This window comes from Lepeophtheirus salmonis, chromosome 5, assembly GCF_016086655.4.
Source record: "Lepeophtheirus salmonis chromosome 5, UVic_Lsal_1.4, whole genome shotgun sequence".
Lineage (NCBI taxonomy): Eukaryota > Metazoa > Arthropoda > Copepoda > Siphonostomatoida > Caligidae > Lepeophtheirus > Lepeophtheirus salmonis.
In genome coordinates, this window is record NC_052135.2 from 24,219,211 (window position 1) to 24,245,754 (window position 26,544).

General features: G+C 32.5%; 2 protein-coding genes and 1 long non-coding RNA gene across 3 annotated transcripts in view; 2 read left to right on the top strand and 1 right to left on the bottom strand.

Moving 5' to 3' along the window:
* Window positions 1-471: 471 nt before the first annotated feature.
* On the top strand, window positions 472-5,126 carry LOC121117099 (uncharacterized). Its single transcript, XM_040711396.2, has 5 exons — window positions 472-1,157; window positions 3,264-3,918; window positions 3,970-4,568; window positions 4,635-4,851; window positions 4,920-5,126. The coding sequence occupies exons 1-5, from the start codon at window positions 549-551 to the stop codon at window positions 5,063-5,065; spliced, it is 2,226 nt and encodes a 741-aa protein (XP_040567330.1). The 5' UTR covers window positions 472-548; the 3' UTR covers window positions 5,066-5,126.
* Window positions 5,116-26,544, bottom strand: part of LOC121117098 (zinc finger SWIM domain-containing protein 5) — a 51,526-nt gene continuing 30,097 nt past the window's right edge. Inside the window, exons 2-10 of the mRNA XM_040711395.2 lie at window positions 21,587-21,701; window positions 14,078-14,498; window positions 11,647-11,773; window positions 9,286-9,452; window positions 7,915-8,449; window positions 7,251-7,835; window positions 6,756-7,189; window positions 6,471-6,689; window positions 5,116-6,403 (exon numbers count right to left, since the gene is read on the bottom strand). Of these exons, the coding sequence (XP_040567329.1) occupies window positions 5,864-6,403; window positions 6,471-6,689; window positions 6,756-7,189; window positions 7,251-7,835; window positions 7,915-8,449; window positions 9,286-9,452; window positions 11,647-11,773; window positions 14,078-14,498; window positions 21,587-21,701 (3,143 nt within the window). The 3' untranslated portion in view covers window positions 5,116-5,863. The remainder of the gene's footprint in view (window positions 6,404-6,470; window positions 6,690-6,755; window positions 7,190-7,250; window positions 7,836-7,914; window positions 8,450-9,285; window positions 9,453-11,646; window positions 11,774-14,077; window positions 14,499-21,586; window positions 21,702-26,544) is intronic.
* LOC121117100 (uncharacterized) lies at window positions 8,446-9,524 on the top strand. Its single transcript, XR_011780076.1, has 3 exons — window positions 8,446-8,623; window positions 9,055-9,164; window positions 9,222-9,524. It is a non-coding gene; the product is annotated as an uncharacterized lncRNA (long non-coding RNA).

Consider the following 26,544-nt stretch of genomic DNA (forward strand, 5'->3'; position numbering starts at 1 on the left):
TATCAACTTGTTCGGATTAAATTCTTATTCCCACTGTTGGACGGGCTCTTGAAAAAATAAATGTTACTCACGGTCCTTCTCTTCAGCAGTCCTTGAGAAATTCATTAAAAAATATATATCTTGTACAACTGAACTTGTATTTGTAAAAAGAAACTATTCTATTTGCAACTCAAAAACATATTTTTAATAAATATTAGGGCCTGATAAATAATAAACATAGGCAATTTTATTTGTTGTTCCACTTTGACATCCAATGAATAATTCGCAATTTTCCTTAATATTAATAAAATAAAGGTTTTCAAATGTATGACATCACCAATGTTGATGTCACGTGAAAACATTCCATAATATTTGAAAAAAGATAAACCCGTTAAAGACTTTGTGTTTTTTCTCGATCATTAGTGATGGATAATTAGTTGTAATAATAGAACTGTGCAGTATATTCGGGATGGAGACTTGATATTTTTCTTTGTATCGCTAAAGAGGGAAATCTCTAAGAAATGATGCTCTAATTTCATTAGTCCATGTGAGCTTGGAGTTGAGTTGAGATGTCTGCGACCTCGAGTCATTGTTGTTATTGCAGCTTATCAAGCAAATATCGTTGTTCGGTGTGTTACGCTCCTTACTGTTCCGAACAATGCCAGAATTTCCATTGGTACAAGCATGTGATGATGTGCAAAGCTCCGCCAGCCCTCATCCCCGAATCCAAGTATAAGCCGCTCCGGAAGCCAAGGAATAGCACCAAACTTCCTCTGCCTGAACTTCCCTCTCAAGTGTATCTGGAGTCTGTGCAATCCGTTGATGAGATTGTCCTTCTCTTGGATTCCAAGAGTGTTCCTGTGGAGTTGGAGGAGTCCACTCTGGAGTCTTTGAGTGAGGACATCCTTCCTCCCATGTTTGCCGTCTTTCATCCCACGTTGGTCAAGTGGGTCAGGGCTACTCAAACCTCTGCCATCAACTCTCAGGGATTGATTCCAGTTCTCTACACGGACTATGGAACCAGGGGATTCGGAACAGAGGCTAAGACCATTCCATCCCATCTCCTGTCCATACCTCCTAGAGCCATCTCGGCATCACTCTACGAGGTTCAGCCTATTGCGGACAACGAACGTCTATTAGCTACTATTAAAAAACAAGTATTGGATTCGGGTAGAGAGGTAATACTTCATTTCAGTTTTAAGTCCTCTCATGTACACATTATCTCATCGCCTTTCAAATCTTTCTATTTTACGAATGTATATGCATTTCTCCAATTCAGGATGTTATCATTCTTAAAACAGAAGCAAGTAGATTCCAATTATCTTGAGATAAATTCACTTCCGTATGCAGATGTGAATTATTGTTGTTCACAAATCTTTTCACTGCTTCTAGGACAATTGGCGGAAAACATTTTTAGAGAAGGCAATTCACTGAATGTATATTTTGCTGGACGGAGATTTCTCGCCGAAGGACTATTCGGGACAATTGTCCGAAAAATGATACAATTGATATATACGATTGCATATTTTAATTTAATTTAAAATCAGAGTATGATAAATAGGTATTGTTTATATTCATTAATGATCATTTTATAAACACAACATGTAGTAGGTGGTTCTAATCTACCACCTATATTTTTTTAGCACCAAGGATTCCTTCTGATACGCTAAAATACATCCCGATTGTGTACATGAGCTGCTATGCCCGGAGGCAGGTTAAATCCTTGGGTCACCGCTTTCCTGTGCATCAAAGTAACCCTTGTAATATCCAAAATACGCCCTCCATCAGGTTTTTCAGAGAATTGCTGAGCCAAAAGGCCCTTTAAACTCAACTTCCGTCGCGTTTACTAAGCATCAAGGACATCTTCTAATATGCAATTATACACCCCAGTCCACAGGGTGTGCACAATCCATTCCTTAAAATGTTTAATACTTAATAAGTCAAATAAATAATAACAAATAACGGTATATTACATATCTATTGTATTTCTAAGTATATGAATTTATATTTCACATCATATAAACATTGAACAAAAAAGTACTAAGTACTCGCGTAGAAGTAGATGGTGCACAACTAGTGGGCCAAGGATGGGTAATAGCATATTAGAAGGGGTCATTGGTGCTTAACAGTGCGATGGCGGTAGATATTATGCTATCTTGGGGTCAAGCACTTCACCTGTACAGCTGAGGGCCTGAGTGTATTTTTGGATATTATAAAGGTTTCTGAATGCTCAGAGAAGCAGTGGCTGAAGAATTGAACCTACTTTTGACCCAGGAGCTCATCTACACAACAAGGGATCATTGGTGCTTAGAAACGCGGTGGTGGGGGAGTTTAAACTACTTTGAGGACCCGTACTTCAACTGTACAAGCTATGGGCTGGGGTGTATTTTTGGATATTAAAAAGGTCTTTGAAGAATCTGCGATAATGGAATTCGACTTTTCTCGGTACCCAGCCGTTCACTGGCACAACTTGTTGTTCTGGGTGTGTAATAGCATATTGTACTAGCGTCATAAATGCTTATAGTCTTGGCGGTGGTGGAGTTTAAACTCTTTGGGTCCAGTGCTTCACCTGTACAGCCTATGGGATGGGGATATTAAATGGGGTACTTCAAGGCAAGTTTATTTGTCATTCAATAATTTTCTCATCCGAATATAATATAAATTGCAACGAAATTACTCACAATTATATTGCTCACAGTGATGTTGCTTCACGATGATATTACCCGTTACAATTTTGTCTTACAATGATAATATACATGACAATTTTACCACGCAATGATTTTTGTCTCCAAGCTTTTTACCACAATTATTTTACAGTGAACCACTACTGTGTTGTGCTTATTGTCATTAATGAATTAGAAATATTTTTTTGCAAACAAAACTCAATAATTTACCTATATGACATATATAGCAAATGAACAACACATATTTATCATGTCATTTTAAATTGAATTAAGATATGCAATCGTATATATCAATCAATTTAATATAATTTTTAGGCCAAATGGCCCTTTGGTGAAATGTCCTTCGGAAAATTGTTCTTCGTCAAAATGTACATTTTGCAAATTGTCCTTCGGGAAAGATGTTTTCGCCTTTAAGTCCTCTCACTCTATTCACTTATGTAAGTGTACAAATTCAATTTAAAAAAAAAATTAAAACTGTATTCAATTCCCAATCGAGACAACTTTTTTCTGTGATCATAACATATTTAATTTTTTTTTTGGGGGATGAAAATATATGTTTATATATTAAATAAATAACTTTTTATTATTATATATTTATAGTTTTATGTTCAATCCATGGGATCTAGTAAAGAAAGTCACGTTTATGTTAAATTAATAGATAGTAATGGTAATGATCTATCAGAAGAGCTTGTCTCATCTGGATTGGCGCAGCGCTTCTCCTATACAAAAGGGTTGGATCTGTTTGAGGGTCATAAGGCTTCAAAATCATTGCTTGTGTTACCAAAAGCATCAGTTTTTAAGGAAAATATTTATTCTACAAATCCCCAGAAAGAAAGAAAAAGTAAGTCGAGCAATGACATCAATAATAGTAATGATACCGTTATAACTGAAAATGTCAGTAAGTCCTGTGTCTTAACTGTAAATGGCAATATGCCTGGTAGTATGCCTAGATCACCAACTTGTAAAATCACCACGAACGGTCCTCTTTTGTCGGGGCTTTTAAATTCTGAAAGTAAAAATAAAGGAAAAGAAACAAATAAAGTCAACGGAATAATATCTCCTAAAGGGGGATCTCCTTTGGAAGCAAAGAAATGGACTAAAAGGAAATCCCTCATTCGTCAAACAAGCTTGGACTCAGTAAAGCCAGGAATCGTTCTCGAGTTTAAAGTTTCATCTAATGAGAAAAATGTTATTTCTGCTTTCACTCTAAAGTCTAGAGAAGGGGATGCCTATATTAACTCCGCGATGCAAAAAGGTATATCAATATTAAATTATGGTCATTAAACTCATTTTTTGATTTTTCTAGAGTCTCATGAAAAACTGAATAATTTTGTTAAGGGTGATGAGGTGAAAGTGAAACACTCTGATTTCTATTTTAGAGCCATAGCCCTCAACAACTCTGAAGAAAGAGGTTCTACGCTTAGTTGTGTACTTGTGGATTATGGGCTCAAGGTAAACGTTTCTCATGATCATGTATATACTCCCTGCTCTAATGGAGAAGAATTTAAATCTTATGGAGTTAAGCTTTATTGCTTGGACGAAGAAGTTGCTAAAATTTCAAGTGGTTCGATTGTTGCCCAAGTTCGACACAACGTTGGTGGTGTCATTTTAGTGGATGTGGAAGAGAAAAATGCATCATATCTTGTGATTCCTTTCCCCTACTTTGATCCAGAGACAACAATGCTATTTAAATACACTTCTTATGAAGTTCCGCCCTCCCTAAGTCTGAAAGAAAAATTTAAAAACCATGATGAAGTTAATTTCTTGTCCTTTACTGAATACGCTAATGAGGTTTGTCTTCGTTTGAAAGCGGACGAAGACATCTGTTGCACGCTTAATTCAGCCTTTTTTATCCTTAATCTAGACGAGTATACATTACATGAAGAACCTCGAAAGGATGAAATTGTAAGAAAAATTTGTGTTTATTTGCATTTTTTTTACAGTGCATTTATAAATGATTGTTCCTTTCAGTATGCGTGCAAGTGGTCAGATGATGACTGCTACTATCGTGCTCAGGTCAAAGCAATTAATAAAAAGTCCTCAAAAGTAAAGGTGTTCTTCATAGACTATGGAAATAGTGCAATTCAAGACTTCAACAGACTCTCTTATTTGCCTAAACTTCTCTCAACTGTTGCCCCTTTTTGTTCTAAGGTTAAGCTAGAAGGCGTTTCAGCAAAGTCTGCAAAGGGTATGGCTTTTTTATATTTTAATATCTTGTTTTGAAATAATTCTTAGAAATACACCTCTTATCCACAGAGTCAACAATGGAGAAACTTCGCTCCGAATTGGAATCCATTTCCCTTAACATTCAAATTGAGAACAATTATTCTACTGTTACTCTTCTATCATGTGGTAATCCAGTTAATAATTTGATAGAAGCTATTATAAACAAGGATGAATAGTTAATTATGTAACTATATATGTATAGTTTAGTTAAATGAATAAATACATATGTGTAAGAAATTGTTTTTTATTAACTATATATACTTTCTTTTTTTTAGAAAAAAGGAAAAAAAAGTGTGTTTTTTTTTTTGGAGATTCTTGATAATGAGAATTATATTTATATGTATATAGGAAAAAATCAATAGTAGTAATGATAATAATAATAATAGTAGTTCACTAAAAAAACAAAACCTAATATCACAAAAATGCGGTTGAAAAGTAATATAATAGAGTAAATGAGGTCATACTTTAAAAAAATATAAAAAGTGGGGTGGTGGAAATGATGTATTTGCTAAGAAAGCTGCCCTTAATTGAAATTCTTTAGTTCTAAAGTTAATAAATACCCCACCCACCGGCGACTTTTTAATAATCTTTTGTTATAAACCGGGTCTTGATGATCAATAAGTCTTAAAGCTTTATAAAATCAATCTAAATCATCGCAAAGGAAATGGATAGAGTCCTGAGAGGGAATAAGATATAATAGGGGGCAGAAAAATGAAGGAGGTATGCTCAATATTGTATGCATTTATGTAAGATTGCGAGATCAATCCTTATCTGTATGTGTGTGTGTGTGTGTATTAAAAATTACACTTCATCATCAACGACGACATGGTGAGCCTATCATCAACCTCCCAATATTATCATTCGTAATCACAACATCGTAGTAAATGTATGAAAAAAACTGTTTCATTGGTTAGTTTCTTTAAATTAAAAAAAGTATTATCACAACAAATAACAAGATATTTTAGGGAAGTTCTCTATCCAAATCGTTCTTTGATGAGGCAAATCAGTTTCTTTTTTCCCTTGTATGCGAGTTTCATGTTTTCGATCAGCTGTGCAAATTGTAAGGCTCCATCTTCTGCAAGTAAAAAGGTTTCTCGAGCTTTTGTGAGGAATTCGATGAACTCTGTATAGTGCCTAGGAGATATACTACTGAGGCGTGAGTGTGTGGTATTAGCATATGCACCAATTGCAGCCTCGAGGAGTTGACGTAATGGAGATCGTTCGTAGGAAAGTCTCTCAGCAATAGTTTTGTTTGAATAACCAGGAGGAGGTACTCCAGTGTTATTACTGCTGCCGTTGTTATTACCGTTTGCGTTACTTCCTCCTCCCTTGTTTCTTCGAAGTCCTTCACTACCTGGAGGCGTAACGGAACATCGGCGAAGAATTTCACTAAGAACCGTAGCACACTCAACATTTTTTACTATAAGTGGAACTAAGGTGCTCAATTCATTTTTACCCAAAGAATGACTCAGTGCACATGCCCAATGAATATCGTTGATGGCTGGATGAGTGTCCTGAAAAAAAAAAAAAAATCAAAATGGTGTAATTAACAAACTTGATTTTTGATGAGGGTTGTATTACTTGATTATATGCCAAATGAACGTTCTTCATAGCTAACAAGGCCAATTTAAAAGCTCGATGTGGATATCCTCGATGTTCCATATATCGAGAGATCGTGAAAAGTTGCGATGAAGTCATGATATGATCAGCAGAATCAATTACTATTTGATAGGCGGTTTCAAAAGCAATTGCATCACTTTCACAAAGAGTTAAAGCATTTAAGGCGCAATTGGGTGGGTCCTAGGATGTTATCAATTCATTAAGGTATTGTGTCTATACATATGAATTAAATTATAATTATCATACCTCATGGACACATTGAAGAGCCAAGGTTCTGGCACAAGTAGCAAGCTCCTCTTGTTGGTTGAAATCCAAGTTGATTCGCATCACTGTGGAATGAGACATGACTGTAGTTGCTACCAGTCCCGTTGCTTCAGTCGGCGTAAAGAGAGATCCCCAGGATTTCATTATTGATACTAAAGCTCCAATCCCAACCTCAGTTGCACAAGTAACAAGCCATCTAACCATTTCTCGGCGCCTTAGATTTAATGGGTTATTAAGGGTCATTCGCATTACTTGAAGACCAAGCTGGAGAGATGCGTTCAAAAGACCAGGATGCTTGGGAGAGTCTTGCGGGAGGGCGTATTGAAAAGTATCTTGAGCAAGTTTATATAAATGAGAAGAGCTGTGGATGTTTCTTTGAGCAGATTCAAGCACTAACTGTAGTTGCATGATATCATCTAAAGAAAAAAATGCATCATTAATAGACAAAATATAGGATTTCGAGAAATGATTTAATACCTTTGGCTGCTTTAAACATTATAGATGCTAATTCACATTGCTGTCCTTCAATTTGTCCTAGAGTAAACCACTTTGGAAACCTTCCCATTGCAAAAGAATGATGCGCTTGATTTAATCCGCCACCATTTTCAGGATCATCTATGCCTCGTCCCAAATCTTCTAGAATAGGGAGTCTCATTGCTCTCAGTCCAACTTTGATAGCTAGTCCAGCATCAAGGGGTAAAAGGGAATGAAATATATATTTGGCGACAATTTGCACAGGTACAGACTCGGGATGTATTCCAAAACCTAAGGCAGAAGATGGTCCATTCTCTAGAGATAAATTACTCTGATAACGGAGAACATTAGCTAATAAGGGATCCAATTCAATTTCAGAGAGACGGTGCATTAGATATTCTTCCTGTTTACTTGCTTTCTCTTGTGAATAAGAACCAGGAGGCATAACTCTTTGTTGAAGAAGACCAATGATAATTGCCTCGAAAGCTAGTGTTAAATATGTTTCCCTCCTGGACTTTGAGCTAGGAACTACTTGATGATGATATCGAGGAGGTATTGGAATAACTCCGTTTTCTTTGAAAACTGGATCTAGAGAGGAATATAAATATAGATAATACGTATTATTATATGTTTTAATTCAAGGGAGCAAGGTAAAGTTTTATCGTACCAAGATGATAAGGAACTTTGGTTCTGTCCTCAGGAATAAGACATGGTTCTGTTAAGGTGTTGAATAAACAACCAATGGGATTTAAGGCATGTCCAATCCATCCTTCCCAAGAACAGTATTCAGGCCTTTTTGATACCCCTGTCGAAGTACAGTCCTTTAATATTTTTTCCTTGCGCTCTTTCCATTTTTCAAGATCCATAATCTGATTGTATTTCAGAGTTCGAACTACAGCAACAGATAAACGCAAAGCCTCTGAGGCATAGCCATGTGATCTTAGTGAATCTATACGTGCACAAGCGGTGGGTAAATGCTCATTCCAAAGATGATGCGACTCAACACCAGTAGGATCACAATCAATATCTTCCTTTAAAACACGTTGAAGATCGCTATCTTCCCAAGACAAACGTAGAGCGTCCAATGCATTATGGAATATGCTTCTATATTTTGATTTTTTCTTATGAGTGAATTTTTGGTTTGGATTATAAAACGGACCGATAACAGGAGATGAGGAGACCTCTTCGGAATTATTCTCTTCCTAAAAAATAAGACAATAATTTAAGTGGACTTAGCGGAGAAAAGTTCAATAGAAGCAATTATAATTATATTCAATCTGATTACAATTAAAGGCCAAATCTTTATTCATGATTTTTATCTTTTATTCAAATTGAGGGCGAAACACGAACGTATCCACCTATATAAATACGTGTAGGTATGTACTTTGCATGAAATATTAAATGTTAGATCTTCTTTCATTTGCTATATTTACATCAACAATAGTTATATAATTGAGTAAGACTCAGCCTTGAAATAACCTCCTTATTTAACCCTGTAAGTATTAACGACCACTAGGTTAATGCATGGTCAGAATTTTCTGATTTTTGATATGATAGTTTCCTTGCTCATTTCTATGATCAACAATGGCTTATTAAAAAAAAATCGAGATTTCAAAGCATTTGAACATTACTTTGTATTCAGTTACTGTTCTTGATAATGTAATTTTAAAAAAAAATATTTCCATTTAACACCTCTAAAATTAAGTTGAGTTTGTAATTTTTCAAAAAAAATAAAAAATATCAACAGCACTTTTTGATAAAAGAATATGTTAACTAAACACTGAACGATCATTAATATGAAATTTAGATTTTTTCAGTATTTTGAATTTTAATTTCAATTGACTACATGAAGTTTTTGAGCCCAAAAAATGTGTAACTGCTCAAATCAAGGATTCCCAAAAATCATTCATCAAATTGGTACGTATGGCAATATAAGCTTAAGTATAACGCCAGTGCATAATTAAATATTTCAAGGTACGGTAAAATAATATCCAACTCAGTCAGATAAATAAGTAAATTAATGTGTGAACCAAATTACCTGATCTCTAGCCATCCACATATTGGATGAAACTGGATACGATTTTGCGTCGGGATCTTCTAGTGGGCAAGAGTCGAGAACACACCAGGATTCAAGAAGGGATTTCCAAAAATCCTTATCTTGTTTCTGCGCCCCTGGATTTAAGACAACAATCACCCAGAGTGAACCTTAAAAAATATGAAAAAAATATGTTATAAGCTTTGGATATTACAATAAATTAATAAAATATTCATATTATACTGCTATAAGCATATACAATCTCCTTCTTTTTAGATTAAATAAATGAGGCTTCTAGAATACATTTTTACATCCCTAACCCTCCTCATTCCTTGTGTATCTAGCCATTTTCGTTCATCATAAAGATAAATTAAAATGTTATAATTTCATTATTATAAAAAAAATACATATTATATCCACGAATAAAAGATAAAAAATATATGGATGTTCATATAAACATAAGAGAGTCGCTATACGAAATCATATTAAGTTTTATGAGACTCACATAAAATTACGACGAATATAAAATAAAGGAAAGGCTCTGGAGGAGCCTCTCTTTCCCCCTACCAATGTTGTTTTTATATATGATTACATAGATCTATTTGACGTAGAGTTCCAAACCAAAGGGAAGGAGGAGGGTGAGAAGGGGGAAAAATCGATGAAGAAATAAAATACCCCTTTCCAAACTCTCGGCTATACATATGTATGTGTAGAACAAAAAAACAGAGATGCTGTTGCTGTTTGATTCTTTTTTTTTTAATGGCTAAGAGGGTTTTTTAAAAGAAAAAAAACACCATCTGATACGAATGGAATGAAAAAATATGTGTGGGGGGAATAAATAAAGTGAAAGCTCCCCAAGATTGATCACTAGATCCTTTATTTAAATTACTCTTATTGAAGCGAGGAGCTAAAAAAGACTTTTGCGTTCGGTTTTATGAACATATTAGTGTTGAACTTGGTACATTGGTACAGTACCGATCCCCGTCTTAAGTCCTTTTTTTGACATATTTTTTTAGGTCTCAATCTATGGACAGATTTTCTCCACTATCCTTAATCATTAGTTGTATAATGTATATGCAACAAATTTAACTTCAGATGAGGTATCTGTGCAGAACTTCAGAATTTTGAAACACATATGACGTCAATTCATTATTGACCGAATTTTAAGAGACTGAATTTTTCTTTGGGACCGATCTAGACTGAAATTCTTGTAAGGACCAAATCAGTTTAGTTCGGTCCACTAAACATCATAACTGTCTCAGACCGGTCTAGGATTTTTAGACCGAAACCCAATATTATTAGATAACTTGTACAACATAAATTGCAACTTGTATAAGAAAAATATAGAAGTTGCTACCAAAAAATGAAATTAAGAATTTAGTGTAGGTCTGCACGTAAATACAAATACCCAAGTAATGTTAATCTTTCAACATAAATAATAAAATACAATTACATAGTAGTTAAAAGTGCTGGATCCGAAAAACACGACTTTAGTTAAGTCGACAATTTTCTGAAAATTACGGACACTACCTCGAAATATTTATTGGAAAATTTGACTTTACTTGAACTCGAATAATACAAACAATTCGATACATTCAAGTAATGATAAGTCAAATTTCAAGTATCACTCAAACGAACAGTAAAAAACTTCATTCTCCTCTTTTACTCCTTTCTTACTAAAAGAAGAGTTGATTTTGTATTAAAAAGGAGAAGCTACATTATATAATGTGTGGAAATTTTTAAGACTATAACTCGACTGAATTCAAATATTGGTTATATTATACTAACACAGACTCTACTCGGCGCAGAACTCAAAACTCGAATATTATCTATATTAATAAAGCCAAATTAGTCTGGATTTTTGACGATTCCTCATTTTTGAGTGTTGCTACATGATCTAGGAAATAACAATGTAGCAAATAGCGTGTGGCTGTGTAGTAATAGCTCAGCGAGGCATATTAAAAAAAAGTGGAGTACATATACAAAATAATAAATTTAACTTTATATGAGGTTTTATCAACGAGCATGTGTAGGTAAAACTGAGCACGCCAAGAAAATAGCGTGCATATATTTGAGGTTGTAAATCTTTAGTATTTTATAGGATTAGAGTTTTGTTGTTGCTGGCAACCTGAATAATGTTTATTTTTTTAATTTTCTCAAGCTGATTTCATTCTTGAGGAGAGAACATCTAAGAATTGAGTATCTACGAGTGAGTGTGCAAATAAAAACAGAGAGTAACTCTTAAAGAGCTATTGGGGAGTTATCTTCTACTTTAATAAAGTGTCTGTTCTTTGACGCCTAACATACTTGGGCTATTAATTAAATAACTTGTACAAAAATAACTATAAATATTTAATTAAATACCTAGAGTGTCCCATAGTTGTCTGCAAGTATCTGGCATGGAATTTTTGTGTCCCTTTAGAAACTGCTCCGTGATGAGAGTCAACATTCGAGATCCATTGGAATCACGAACTCGTAGCATTTCTCGCACCTATATATGTAAAAAATAAAAATAATATAATTATCTTCCTCATTGTTGTGCAAGTAAGTGTCTGTCTGTCTGTCTGTCTATGGGCTTTCTCCTTTATATACATATATTTGTTTTTCTTTCTTTCTTTCCTTTAGCATAGTCCATAGTATTGTTGTACATACATTCAAATTAACTTATTTATCTTGAAGATTGTACTTTAAAGAAACACACACAAAAAGGTGTGAAACGAGGCTTTCTATTGGTACAATATTCCTACATTCTAGATATGTATGTGGTGTGTCAACCCAAAAGTAATCTTGAACCCAAATTAAGGAAGGAAGAAATTCCCAATTTACTGTTTTACTTCCTAAATAATATAACTACGTCCTAGTAATTAATTAACTATTAATTTCATTCATGGAATGAGTTCAGATACCATAGTTTGAATTTTTAATATAATTATCTATAATTGTGTCGATCTTTAAGCGGCACTCTGAATGATTTAACATCCAAATAATGTATTTTTAGAAATGTACGATAATTTGATTAGGATTACAAATGTCGTTCATCCTCAATTTTGATAAAAATCATCCCACCTTGCTTTTGTGTTGAGGAACACATACTACATTTATTATCTAGTCAAAATATTAAAAGAAAGGAAAATAGTATTATAGTATTTATCGTATCTCGTGTACCTTTCCTACTTAAAAAATAAATATAAAAAATGTCCGAAATCAATTGGTACATACTCCAATGAAATCAAAAATTCAATAGTTGTTGAGGATTGTTCATCCCTGTTTAACAAATAAAAGTTAATTCAATTTAAACATTCATGAACCTTCAGCTGGAATACTGATAAAGGGAGTAAAAAAGAAAAATCGACAGCTGACAAAAAATACTGAGTAAATTTTGTTGTTAGTAAGGTACCAGCGTGTAATCCTACGATTACCTATTCCTAGAATGTATTCTTCCTCTAGTTCTTATTTTTGTTATTATAAGAGAGAAAGGAGAACTATTTGTGTGTATTTTGCTGATGCAGACCAAATAATATATATATATATAGAAACTGTAATTAAAATTTAAAATTTATTTATTTCAAAAGCCAACTGCCTCTTCTCTCTTACATTCTATCTATCCCTCTCTCTCTCTCGTCCACTACAACTACAACTGACACCACTATTACCCAACCAACATATCGAGCACCACCATTTTCTGCTTCCTCCTTCTCTCTTTACATGTTTTCCTTTTCTTCTTCATTTACTACTTCTTCTCCATCCATATGTTTGAAGAAGGAAAAAGAATACCAGAAGAAAGTTCATTTCGTATTCAATTTTGCAGTTTATCTTTCATCGAAAAAATACATGAATAAGTTGGAACTCCCTTTCTTTCACTACGCACAACATATCTTCACAAATATATTATAGGGGGAGAGCGGGGCTAGTTGGCACTAAATGTACTTTTTTGGCATATTATTCAACTTGTATTTATGTAGAAGTGATATTGAGATCCTAAAGTTTTTTGGAGTAAAGCTCAAAAAAATATACAACTTTTGGCACTAACTATGTAGTTATAAATATAGTTAACGGTCCTGCTTTAGCTCTAATATTAATTTTTAAGTTGACAATTTCTCACATGAACAATAATAGCCTTAATAGGTCTAATTGAAACAAAATTTATTTTAATCAAAACTATATGCATATTATTTGATTCGTGATCTTTTTATAATTTCTATCCATTTCAATATTAAAGGTTTAGGGGCTCTTCTCTACTCACAACAACTTAGAAAAAGAAAATATTCTTATTTTCCCCTTTTTTAATACCTATATGTTTCAATTTGACCCAAATAGCGTGTATCAATAAGCCCCCGTTGACTTCAAATACCTAATAATATCAATGTGAATACTCAACCGATTAACTCCATTTTACTCTTAAATTAAGCACAAATATAAAACTGCTTAAAGAAGGAAAGCTAACACTTGAATTCCAGAAAATTAATCACAGCTCAGAATTGGGTGTACTAACAACCACTTTAAAAGAGTCCTAGCTAATGCAGCATTCATTGGTGGTTATTCCACTAAAGTGCTCGATCACATTATCGAAGAAACTTATTAGAAATTTAATTATCCCTGCTCTCCTTACTAGAAACCTAAGAGGGGAGGGATGGGCTGGCTGGATTGAATAAGGATGACTCACTATTAAGTGACATATGTGATTACGCCCCAGCATTAGCTTTGTTAGACTACATACCCAGTACTTACAATACTACTTCAGAGTTAAAAGAAACAAAGTAGGAAGAAACCAACATTCGGGAAATTATATACGTACTTTAGCAAACATTGGCAACATTTGCTTGTTGGTGATGTAGGCACTCCCTTGATTCAGATAGCTCTTGACTTGATCCTGAATTTGACTTTCATCCAGGTGCCATGAATTATCATCCTCTGCATCCGCACCCGCAGTAGGATCTGGCGCCCCAGGGATACGATTAATTTCAGACTTCATTTTTAGGATTTCATCCGCAAATTTCTGGGCTGTTGGAAGGACTTCTGTATGATGCTCAGATATTAAATACTGCACAAATTTTTGAAGTTGTTGACGGTCCATTTGGAGGAGTGTTTCAGAGATGGGAACGCGGAGAACAACACGCTCTGCATTCCGAATTCGATATAAAGATAAAGCCACAACGTGTTGGCACCAGAAAATATCCTTTGAATCACAGCTACATGTTACCGAAGTGATTTTACACCTGAAAGTAAATCATAGTCTTTATTTTGAAAAATATATTGAAATTGATATGTAGGATTATGGAAATAAGTAACATGCTATGACGTTAAAGTTACAGTAACTATTTGTTAGATCCCTCAATTACATATTATATAAGGATTCATATTCATAAAACCATTTATTGAAGCAAATAGATTAATGGATGATAGTTAGATAGATCCAATTGAAAAAAAGAAGAACAAGGTACAAAATATAAACTTCCTTCCCCCTCTCTTTTGCTTTCTCACTTGCTATTATGTTTTTAGAGTCAAAAGTTATGTAAATCATTAATTATTAATCAAATTAGCTCTATGTATAATGACACTATCAACATACACACAATGACACTAAATATACAAAAAAGAGGACTTTATTCTTCTTTAAACAATACACATCACTATTATGTATGTTAAAAGAGTAGACATTCCGTCAAGTGTTAAAAAAACAAAAACAAAGAGTATATCTTGGTAACCTGGAAGACAGGGGCCAAGAAAGGATTTTAAAACTTGTATTTTTATTTTCTTTTAAATATTTGCATAACTTTTTTTAGAAAAACAATTACCTAATTTTAAAAGAAGTTGTATGTATATGATAATCTTATTTTATTTAGAAAAAGTTATATGTTTCCATTTTTTCAAATAAATATATATTTCATTATATTGTATATTAAATCTGGGGATGGGGATATAGTCCACCCCAAATATATTTCACGTACGATATTACTTTACCACTATTCTAAATTAAGGCTTCATAAAAGTATTTATCATTGTTATAAGTACCGGGCCAACAATTATTATTTACTCATTTTAACAAAGAAAGTATTGAAGTCCACGGCAGAATTCTGGGTGAATTAGGAAACAAGTTTATTAACTATTAATTGAAACCCAAAGAACATATTTTTAGTCAACTGATGGTGAGCTCCTGGCGGTGGCAGAAGCTGATGCAGACCCTCTGGATGTATTTGGCCCTCATGAAGGCCCAGGTAATGCTGATGGGAGACTTAAGGGCGTAGATGCTGTTATAGAGTCTCTTGCAAGATTTGGACTCCACGTGCGCCTAGATGGAATAGTTTAAGGGGTTGAGGTCTGGGCTTTGCGGTGGCCAGAAGTCATTTGCCAAGAATTGCATGTTGGCCCAGAGCCACTCTTTGGTTTTCTTGTTGGTGTAAGCAGGTGCTCCTGTGATACATCCTCAAATGTCACTACTCGATCATTCTGCCTGTAGAAAACAGGGTCAACCGTAAATGTATTCTCATCAAAAAATATCACATTGGGCCATAACTTCCCTTGAGATGGTTCAGGATCTTTTTTTGTCGCTCCACACGGACTTTTCTCTGATGGGTACTTGTTCATCTTCCTGGCCATGTCAGCAACTGAGGAATTCGGCTTTTTCTTGAAGGCAAACATCAGGCAGTTGACGAACACAGAGGGGTTCCTACCTACTCCTGGAGATTGTCTGAGGTACTCCTCGACCTTCAACCGCATGGATACATTGTAAATCGTTTTCCTCGAGGTTTCATTTATTCCTAGACGATCCTTTGGGGCAATCCCGTGCGGATGAGCGCTGAGATCTAATCCTCTTCTCTTACTGTATGCTCATAGTGGAGACTAGGACCATGTTTTTCTAAGTAATGGATAGCTAAATATGTGCTCTACAACATTGTTTATCGGAACATTCTAAAATAATGACTCTTAATCTCTCAAAATTTGTATAATAGTGATGAGTAAATAAAAATAGATGATCCGGTATGTATTCAGATTTTAATAACTCCAGATAAATTTATAACGATACCACTGGTTTTTCCATCATTTGAAGTCTTATGCGTTCAATTTGGAGTCATCTGTAACATTTAAGGAAAGTTACTACATCTATTAGACATGTTTGAAACAGATAATTTATTTATAAAAACACCACATAACGTCATCATTATTAAGGGCTTTTCATTAATAGCGATTCAACTTTTATTATAAATATTAAAAAAATGTTAGAGATTTTGCCAAAGTTATTTTTTCAATACAAATTATTAACATATACATTAATGTATGAAAATTGATTTCTCTAGCATGAACACCACGAGTACGTTTACCGTAGTCCAATCGCTGAATCCAATTTTCTACTACTTTTTCCTATAAATTGACCAATATTGCAGCAATTTTGCGTTCGATATTTTCTCTAAGCTCTTCTAACGTCGCCGGTTTATTGGTGTAGACCAATGACTTCACGTGACCCCAAAGATAATCTAAATGCGTTTAATCTCATGATCGATGCGGTCAATCAACTTGTCTGCTTATCTAAAATTTGAGCTCACCAAATTTCCTTTGCATTAAATCGATTGTAACGTTTGCTTGTGACAAGTGGAACCGATTAGTTGAAACTGAATGTTTGCCATATTAATACCTTTCAATTTGGGCAAAAAAAGATCCTATATCATGGTGCGATAGTTGGGAGGCTTCCAAGCTACATAAAGAAGGTAATTCATGACTTCTTCAATCAATATTGGTGTGACCGATATAAAAAAGATCAAAGTATGAAACATACACATACTATGCTTAATAAACCAAAGTCGAAGTGTATCAAGCTCGGAAGAGAAAAATTGAGACTCATTGTACAAACCTACACTGGACATGACCCTATTCTAGCAAGTGGAAAGACAAGCTCAATGTCTGTATGGAAGAATTGCAAAGTGTAGACCATCTCATCAATAGATGCCCGCCCTATCTTACGAGAGACATAAAGAAATGAATGAGGAAAACGAAGACTTTCCTATTTTAAAATTTATGAAAATTAAAAAAAAATCATTGAACAAAATTTAATTGTAAACTAGGTTTTAGAATCTGCTGTAGCATCACAAATACCTCGTTGTGTGGTCATGGTTGTCGCTTTATATTCGTACTATTTTATTTTATGTATGTATGCCAAGCAGTAATAAATATAACTAACTAATGGCATGTCCATTTACAGTAGCATCGCAATTATTATCATCAACGAAAAAAATTCATCAAGAATCCCTCCAGCATGAATTCCACACCAAACAATATTTTTTTCAGAATGCAATGATGTTTCGTGAAGCACTTGTTCATTGCTGCCTGACCAATAATGGATATTTTCCTTATGAACACAGCAATTAAACCAAAAATCATCTTCATGACTGAAGATGATTTTGCAATGACTTTCAGCATCAGCATTGAACGTTTATTTTGATTATAAATTTGGATAATTTGTCATCGCTGATCAAGTGTATATCGCTCCATGATTACATGTATAAGAATGAGGTTTCTAAATGTCAAAGGACAAAAAATAAATATGGTGTCGACTATTTGCTGGCAGAAAACAAAACTGAAAGCTCCCTAATGAAAAACACTTAATCTACCAACCAGTAACATCGTCATTAATCAATCTTCTATCTTTTTAATAAGCTTAAAATAAATATTGCATTTAATTATAATTAAAATATTTTCGCTTCACTTATGAAAATTTAATTGTAAAAGGTTCTCCTCTTCATTTTCTCCACAAATAATCATATAACGGGCAGTTGTTGCTAGTGAGAGTCTTAATTTAGTTATACTAATTGTCTTGCTCCCTCCTTCTTCTCGTGCTCTCCGAAATACCCATCTCTACTGATAGGTATACAATTGTATACTTGCACTATAAACATCTATTGACTCTCGTTATAGTTAGAGATGGGATTTTTGTAGATAAATATGACAGTTTTATTCTCTTTGCATTCTACAATTAATACGCTCCATTCCTGGTCATTTTTTGACCGAGGGTGTGAGAATGAATGAACATATTTTTTGATTTATTCTAATTTTAATAAGCTTGTTCTTTGTTTTTTTACCAACTACTACATTGCTTTTCTTCCGCTTATATTCAAACGTACATACATTGGATATTTAAGTACGTATAAACTACGCACAATCCTAGGACAAAAACGGTGTTGTTTTTCTCGAAAGCATTTCCATGCATGTCCTTTTCTGATTGAATCATAATAAAGTCCTTAGTTTGGTAACATTATAAGGGAAATAATACTTGAAAGAAACTTAAAGATATTATTTATATAAAAATATATTTTTGAGTGGCTACCATATATATAAGTAATACATACATAACTCCTTCTTGTCTCAACACCTTATGAGCAAAGAAGAACCCTCCTTGAAAGTGAGTTTCTGAAGGAATTACATATATATATTAGGGTGGCTCTTATTGTGTACTTAAAAAATCAATGTTTTCATTTCCACTCTCTCAATCACCCTCCAAAAATATATTCCTGTGGCAAAAATTTTTAACATTTGTGCAACATTCAGAAATGAAATTAACCTTTTGACTGAAATTGTAAATTTATCAACATTTGCTTACGTTCTTATTTTTAAATATATATGGAACATAGGTTAATTCTAAATTTCACCAATACCCAGAAGAGAAGAGTGCAACAAATAAATGTTCACTTTGTAGATAAATATTAAATATCTAATTAATGCTAAAGAGGATAGAATATTGAAACTAATAAACCAATGTATTACGCGTACAGGCAAAGTTAGTATTGTACATAAATTTATGTTATAAAGAAAAAAATAGAGGTTTCAACTGAGGTCAAATATTATTAAATATTTATTACAGTCAAAAATATTTTACACAGGAAAGTTTAATTATAAAGGGAACTAAATGGAAGGATGATGCCAGTAATAGTAAAGCATTGATTTTTAAGGGCCACTCTAATATATGTAATAATAAAAAATATTTGCTTAAAAGAAGGAAAAGTGAGATTATGTGTTTAATATAAATAAATATACATAATATATGTTTAGTGAAAAAGTAGAGGATATTTTCCTTAACAATCAAAATTTGAAATATTTTGTCAAAGTAAGCAAAAGTAAATATATATTAATAATTCCATGTCTTTTTAAAAAAATGAAACAAGACTCATGAATCATCTTAAGAAGAAGGTGAAATAATGCTTTCTTCGTTTTAATAATAATAATAAAAAAAAGATTAAACTATGGAGAAATAATATGTATTAGCAAAGGAGCTCTCTCCATCTTTTATCTTGATGTATTTATAATTCATAATTAATAAATACATACATATTTCATATAACCATCACTTAAAACCTCAAACATGACGACAACAAAATAGTTCTGTGATTATAATACGGCTTATTCTCGCAAACACATAAATATAAGATTTATTTTGTTATCAGCTGTCGATGTTTACGCTTATTTTCTGCTAAACAGTGCTCTAAACGTTTATTGGTTGACTAAGAAATAACCCTTGTTAAGCCATGAAGCCATATGAAAAAGGGAGAAAACAGCGGTTACAGAATTATGAATTCTTAATGCTGAGTTACCCTGTGTGTACACTAGTATATATTTTTTTTCCTAGTGACCATAAAATTAATCATTTTGACCTCTATGATTTCATTTCAAATTGTTGCATCTCTATTTATATATATATAAGCTTTTAATTTCCTGAGTTTGAATAAGATATCCAATATACCCTACAATAAACCAAAGTTAGGAACTGAAGGCAATGGAACATGCTTTTCCATGCCTCGTCACCTCTATATTTGTATTTACACATGGTTATGACAAACAGAGGCATCCTTATAAATTTTCTTTTGAAGGGGTAAGAAAAAATATAAAGATATAATTTTTAAAATAAACTTTTTTATTTATTTATAAAAGACAAGTTTCCTTGAATTACTTAAATTAAAAGACTCAGAGTAACTGAATAATATATATATATATTATTATTTGATTTTGAGACAATTTGATTTTTAATCACTTAACATCCACAAGTAATAGTAATACTATTGACTCATTCTACGTTAAAGTGTCTAAAATTTTTGCTTCTCAATCAATATTTTACTTTATGATCCTCAATAAGTCTGAAACAATATTAAGATCCGACCTTAAATATTTTGTTAAAATTGTCAATATTTGACATTTTCCATTTAAAATAAATGTATAACATTTTTAATAGAATAAATGATAATAAACACTGTTAACATAATAGAAACTGCCAAGAATAAATTTTTGGCATCACAACCCAAGCGATTTCAAACAAGTTTTATTGGGCATAGTTCCTAAACTATGGATTTTTATTCTTAATACAAATAAAGTATAAAAAGATGAATAGGGGTGTAAGTTGTAAGCATTTTGTATGCGTAAAAAAAGAAAAGAAAAAAAAAAAGAGAAACCAAAAGTTAACATGTAACCCTGACAATTTGAAGAATGTTCGGGGGAGAAAGGTTTAGCTCTGATGATGCTTTATTAAATTAACTGCGAGATGAAGGGAATGCACACATAAGTCAAGCAAGGACATGAATAGCAATTACTCCGTATTCGTTCATCAATTCTACTCTAGAGTGTAACAAGGACTTACACTTAAAATTCTTAAGCTTTGCTCCTTGCCATTCATGAGCACACAGACTCGTTGTTACACTTTAAACTTGGATGTTCCCTCCTTAAGAATGAAAGAAGAATAATGAAAGTAGCATTAGAATAAAACAAACAGTTTCAGGAAATTTACAACCCTAAAAAGATTACACGTAGCCCAACGATTTTTTAGAGAGGGAGGAGTAATAATATTTAGAAAATTTAAGAATAAAATATTTATAAATTTTGTCGATAATCAACTGCTTGAAACCGGACATTTCATATATTGACATACAAAAACCTCCGAATAGACTATAAAAAGAGGACGGGTATGATCCTCCTTAAGTATAATAATGCATGGAAAGACTTCGAGAAAAGTGGTTTTTATATATTTGAATACTTAATTGAAACAAAACATCATTTTTATTTATAAATAGACGACTCGACTGAAGTCGAGCCACCACTACGACCGACAAAGTGTACGAGCCTATTAGCATGTGGGAATCGTTGGTTCAAATGTTGGCACATTGCAAATTCGAAAATTAATTAAGCATACTTGGGTAATTCATCCAATTTAAGGAATGTTATGTTAAATGGGAAGAAAGCAGCAATTAGTTCCCCATGCATGCATTAGTGTTCATAAAAGTAAAACTTAAATATACTTATATAATGAACAAACTAGATAGAGAATACTTACCTATCAAAACTAACAGACACCTTGTATTTCTTATCAATATCTAAAAGAGGAGCAAAGGCTGGAGTCAATCCATTGCTTGGAAGAGGAGGAGCGACTTCGCCACTAAGGTGAAAACCTGAAAAAAATGAATTGAACACATTAGATAATTAATCATTAACCAATGTAAATATTGTTTCTAACTAGATTACATATAATAGGCAAGTTCAACAAAAACATGATTACTTTTAGTAATCATGCACAATAGGTACATAAAGACAACAGGATGAACAAATGATTGAGTCAGTTGACAAAACGGCTATAAAATGATGTCACATTTGTTTGTTTTTCTTGCATTCATAGTCCGCAATTCCAACCCTAGATACATGATATTCCTCTCTAATTGATTATGAGGGTGTAATAAAAAGTGACACAATCAACTTATTTCCTTTGAAATTGAAATTATAAATAATAACCCTTTAGACCCAGAGATAAAATAATATATAGTAATATCTGTACATACGAGTTGAACCAGTTCCTGGACCAGAGTTTGTAAGTCAAAGGAATTTATCTCAAAAGAAATAATAATAATAAAAAAGCTAAAATGCTTATAGTGGCTCTCGCATTGGGTCACCTACACTCGATCAGCTCGTGGCTTAAAATAAACGAAAGAGCACCTGCATCTCAACGTATTACTGTATCTTTGTTTATACCCTTTGCCATAGCTGACGTTTATTGCTACCGACCAGTAGTTCCAGAACCATAGGGGCCGATGGGTGGTCATTCTCCCCACTTTTTTAGGACCAAGTATTATAGTTCAATAATAAATATGGAAAGGTGGTTGCATGACTAATACGTCGCGATTATATAGTTTGCCCCCTCTCCTGTAAATTCATTCCTGCGCCTCTGCTGCAGACTCAAGATTTTAATCAACACCATCCTTCTATGCCGAACTGTCAATTGAAATCTCTTTGTCGTCTCTATGTATTTCGTTCTCAATGGTATATACTATACATGAAAAGAGATAGGTTATTATTAAAGAGGGGATTTGTGTAAAGAAAAAAAACTTAGTATAACGATTAGAAAAGGGAAACAGTTGATGCGTGTGCTCTTTCTTCTTTTTTGTTCATTATTTAATAATTTGTGTGTCTGTCAATATTTCCCTCTAAAGGAGGAATTCTAGTTTATTTTTAGTGTAAATTGATTTAAAAATGAATAATAATATGAATATATATGAATTTAAATATAATTACAATTTAAAATGTATCTCCTCTTTATGGCAGTAATTGCTTTTTTCCCCTCCAAAATAAAAAAACAGGCAGCTGATATTAACAAGTCTTACTTCAGATGTAGCACTCTTGAATGTTTCAATCCCGCTATCTCCTCGCGCTCTTAAAAAAACCCCATCTTTAGTCATTAGTTACTTAGTTAGTAAAATCCAAAAACAAAAAAAGGGGGTTAAGTTTCTCTTTTATTTCAAGAGAGGAAGTACTTTGGTCTACATTTTTAATGATACTTGATTCACTAACAAACCCAGGAAGAATCGTATGAAGTGATGTTCTCTATGTATCTATGTACCTTTATTCTATTATATATACATATACTCACATTCGAGAATAAAAAGGGAAAGAGTAGTAGTGCCCTGATCAAAAATTTATACGAAAAAAGTGTTCTTTAGCTAAAAAACAAAACAGAAAACTAAAAGAAGTCACATAAAACAAACTTTGTCTGACTCTGCTAAATACACAGAAGATGAAAAAAGAAGTTGTTGTAACATACATAATAAAATGTAAATAGCTATTTCCGCCTCTTCTTCATCTTTTTGATGTCATTAGCAGCATGAGGGTTCCTTCATGTTCAAAAACTATATTATAATGTATACCTAGTACAGTGTTGTTGCGCCTGACATGCTCCACTTTTCAAAAAGAAGAAGAAAGAAATCTAGTAATAATAATAACCAACAACATAAACAATAATCAAATAGAAAAATGACGACTCCGTTATGAGTGTGGTGTAAATGTCGTGTACAAGTTGTATCTTGTATAAAAAAATTGTACAAGTTGCAGCCCAATAAGATCAATACCTAATTTACACATCATATTATTGATGAACAGGGCCAGCTCATCACAAATAGTGTGACTAGAGGGATTCCCCTAGAAAAAGCTTTTTGTCAAAAAAACAACCAACCTTCTTTTGCCAAAGTTTGGTTGTTGTTGTCAGAATTGTGTCTTTGTTTATATAAAAATAAATTCATAAACAGTTAAAAATTTTCTTCTGAAATTGTTTTTTCATAAATAAAAAAAAAGCTATGCGGTCAAATTTTGTCACTTCCAAAATAATTTGAGTCAATTTTTTTTGCCTTTTCTAAAAAAAAAAAGTTATTTTTCCAATTTTGTCTTTCGTCACTTTTCTAAAATTTTATTTGTCAAATTTAGGTTTATAAAAAAAATCTCAAAATGATCAAAAATACTCCCCCCTCCCCTTTAAAAAAAACAACATCGTCATGGGCCTGAGTATGAAGACAATGCAATAATTGAATGTTATATTAAATGACCAATATTAGGGTGAAAATATGTAGTTTTTCAAAAAAGAGGACATATGGCCCAATCAGTCACTGTTTTAAAGGGTTTAAGTTGGGTTTTATTTAAGAATATTAATTAATTATGATTTCTTTATATTAATGTGCTTCGTTCAAGATTTTATTTTGTATTTTCCTTAGTTTTAATTTGACATTTTTCTAAGGCAAATGTCCTCTTAATCAAGAATAAACTAGACATATAATGAATTTATAATAAATCCCCGAACAGGATCTAAAAAGAGGATAATATATCTGTTAAAAGAAGACATTGACTGGGGTGTTAAATTGTTAAAATTACATTATAAAATTTATAAAAATCTTTTAAATTCCATACTTAACCCTTTGGAAACAAATAAGGAAAAACACGGGAGGAGAGGCAATGTTTTTATGTAAATTTGAAAAAGAGACCCCAGAACATTTTTTCTCATAATGTAAGCATACGGAAGGGATAAGAAGCAGAGATGGATAAGTTAATATAATTTAACTTAATTTATATAAGTTAGTTAGTTAAGTTAATTTACTTATAACTTAACTAGTTGATTATTGAAACTAAATTATTTTAATTATAAATTAACTAGTATATTGATCAAAATTAACTTTTAACTGAACTAGTTAATTTTTTAAACTGCATTATCTTAACTTTAAGTTAATTTGATTAAGTTAAAGTTGAAGTGAAAATCTGAGAGACGTCGTTGAACGTGTTTTTTTCCACATTAGCCTCCTCCAGTAGTTATCATACGAAACAAGTTTCCCTTGCATTGCTTTTTCGCTTTAAAACAAAAGATGTTGAGACTTTGAATCTGTATTTTTTTCTTCATCCTTCAATTGGAAGTGGAGAAAATCCCAACCGACCTTTATTATGTAGCCTTGATAAATTTCTCAATTGGCTTGAAATTAAATAGTTATTTTAACATTGAAATTAACATTAACTTAACCAATGTTTGATAGGTTAATTTAACTACTCTAAAGTAAATTAACTTAAACTTAACTTGTTCAAAAGAAATAAAGTCAAAATTAACTTAAACTTAACTAGTTAATTTATATAGAAATTAACTTTAACTCAACTAGTTATTAAAAGATGAAATAATAATTATAACTTAACTAGTTAAAAAGGTAAGTTAACTTGCCTATCAGTGATAAGAAGTCGAGTGTCAGAGATTTTTCGTTTTATCTATATTAGGCCTCATTAAGAGGATATTCATTTTATGAAAATAAAAATAGCGTACATGCTTTATAAATTTAGGAGTACGAGGACTCCCTTACTAGGTGATATTTTAGATTTTGCATATAAGATTTCTGATATGTATTAAATTTACAGTTTTATGTTTTAAAAAAATGATAATGTTCTAGTGTAAGAAGGAAGTTTTAATTATTGTATAATTAAGGAAGTTGAAGTAGAATAAAGTTTTGAAAAAGTAACATTTTCTTGACTTGTGACTTACTTGATAAGAAATATTCTGTGGCAAATTATCTATTTCAAATGCCCACAGTGAGGGAAATAATAGTATCTTAGGAGTTAAAAAAAGTGTTCCACTAAAGAGGAAGATTTGATATCATTTGTGACGTATCCAATCAGTGAGTGTCTTTAGGTCTTCTCACTCATCCTCATAAGAAAATAGAATAAGTGGCTTCAGGCTGCATTCGGAGTTGCAAACATGTAACCTTTTCTAGTATTTTGGAGGAGGAACAGTTTTTTGTTATTCAAATAATGCCGATTAATTATTATTATTAGCTTAGGTTTTCTTGTCTTGAGAAATAGAGATTTGAGATTCCTAAAACCCGGCTTGTTTACATAACTCATTTTCAGTCGATTTTTGACTGTTTTTCCCAAAGACATTTTAACTCCCGGGCAGGATGTAAAGAGAGGATAGTTGATCCCCCATCATAAATAGTACATGGTATATGCGTCATTTTAATAAATCAAAATGAAATCATAGCAGGAATTAATATTTAAAATGACTGATGATGTTGTAATAAAAATATGTGTAACACCGTACAACCTACTTATACAAGTTACAACTTGTACACAACACATATTAATACATAATAATTAATATGTTGTAGTAGAAACATGTTTTGTAAATTGACAATTGAGCTCACGAGTACAAAAAAACAAACAAAAAAAAATCCAGTTGAAATATATTTATAAATACATAAATGATGATAACGACAACTCGTCTGAAATTGGAAGTTTTACATTCAACATGAATGTGCCATAGTACAACTATATATATCTTTTTTTACTCTCCCCATTATAACAATATGAGGAATAACAATAGTATATATTATTTATTATATTTTACATATTACAAAGAAGTCGAATCAAGTCACATCCATAACAATAATAAATAAAAAAACCACGGAAAATGTACCTGTCCACGAAAATGAGCCATTTCTGGTTAAT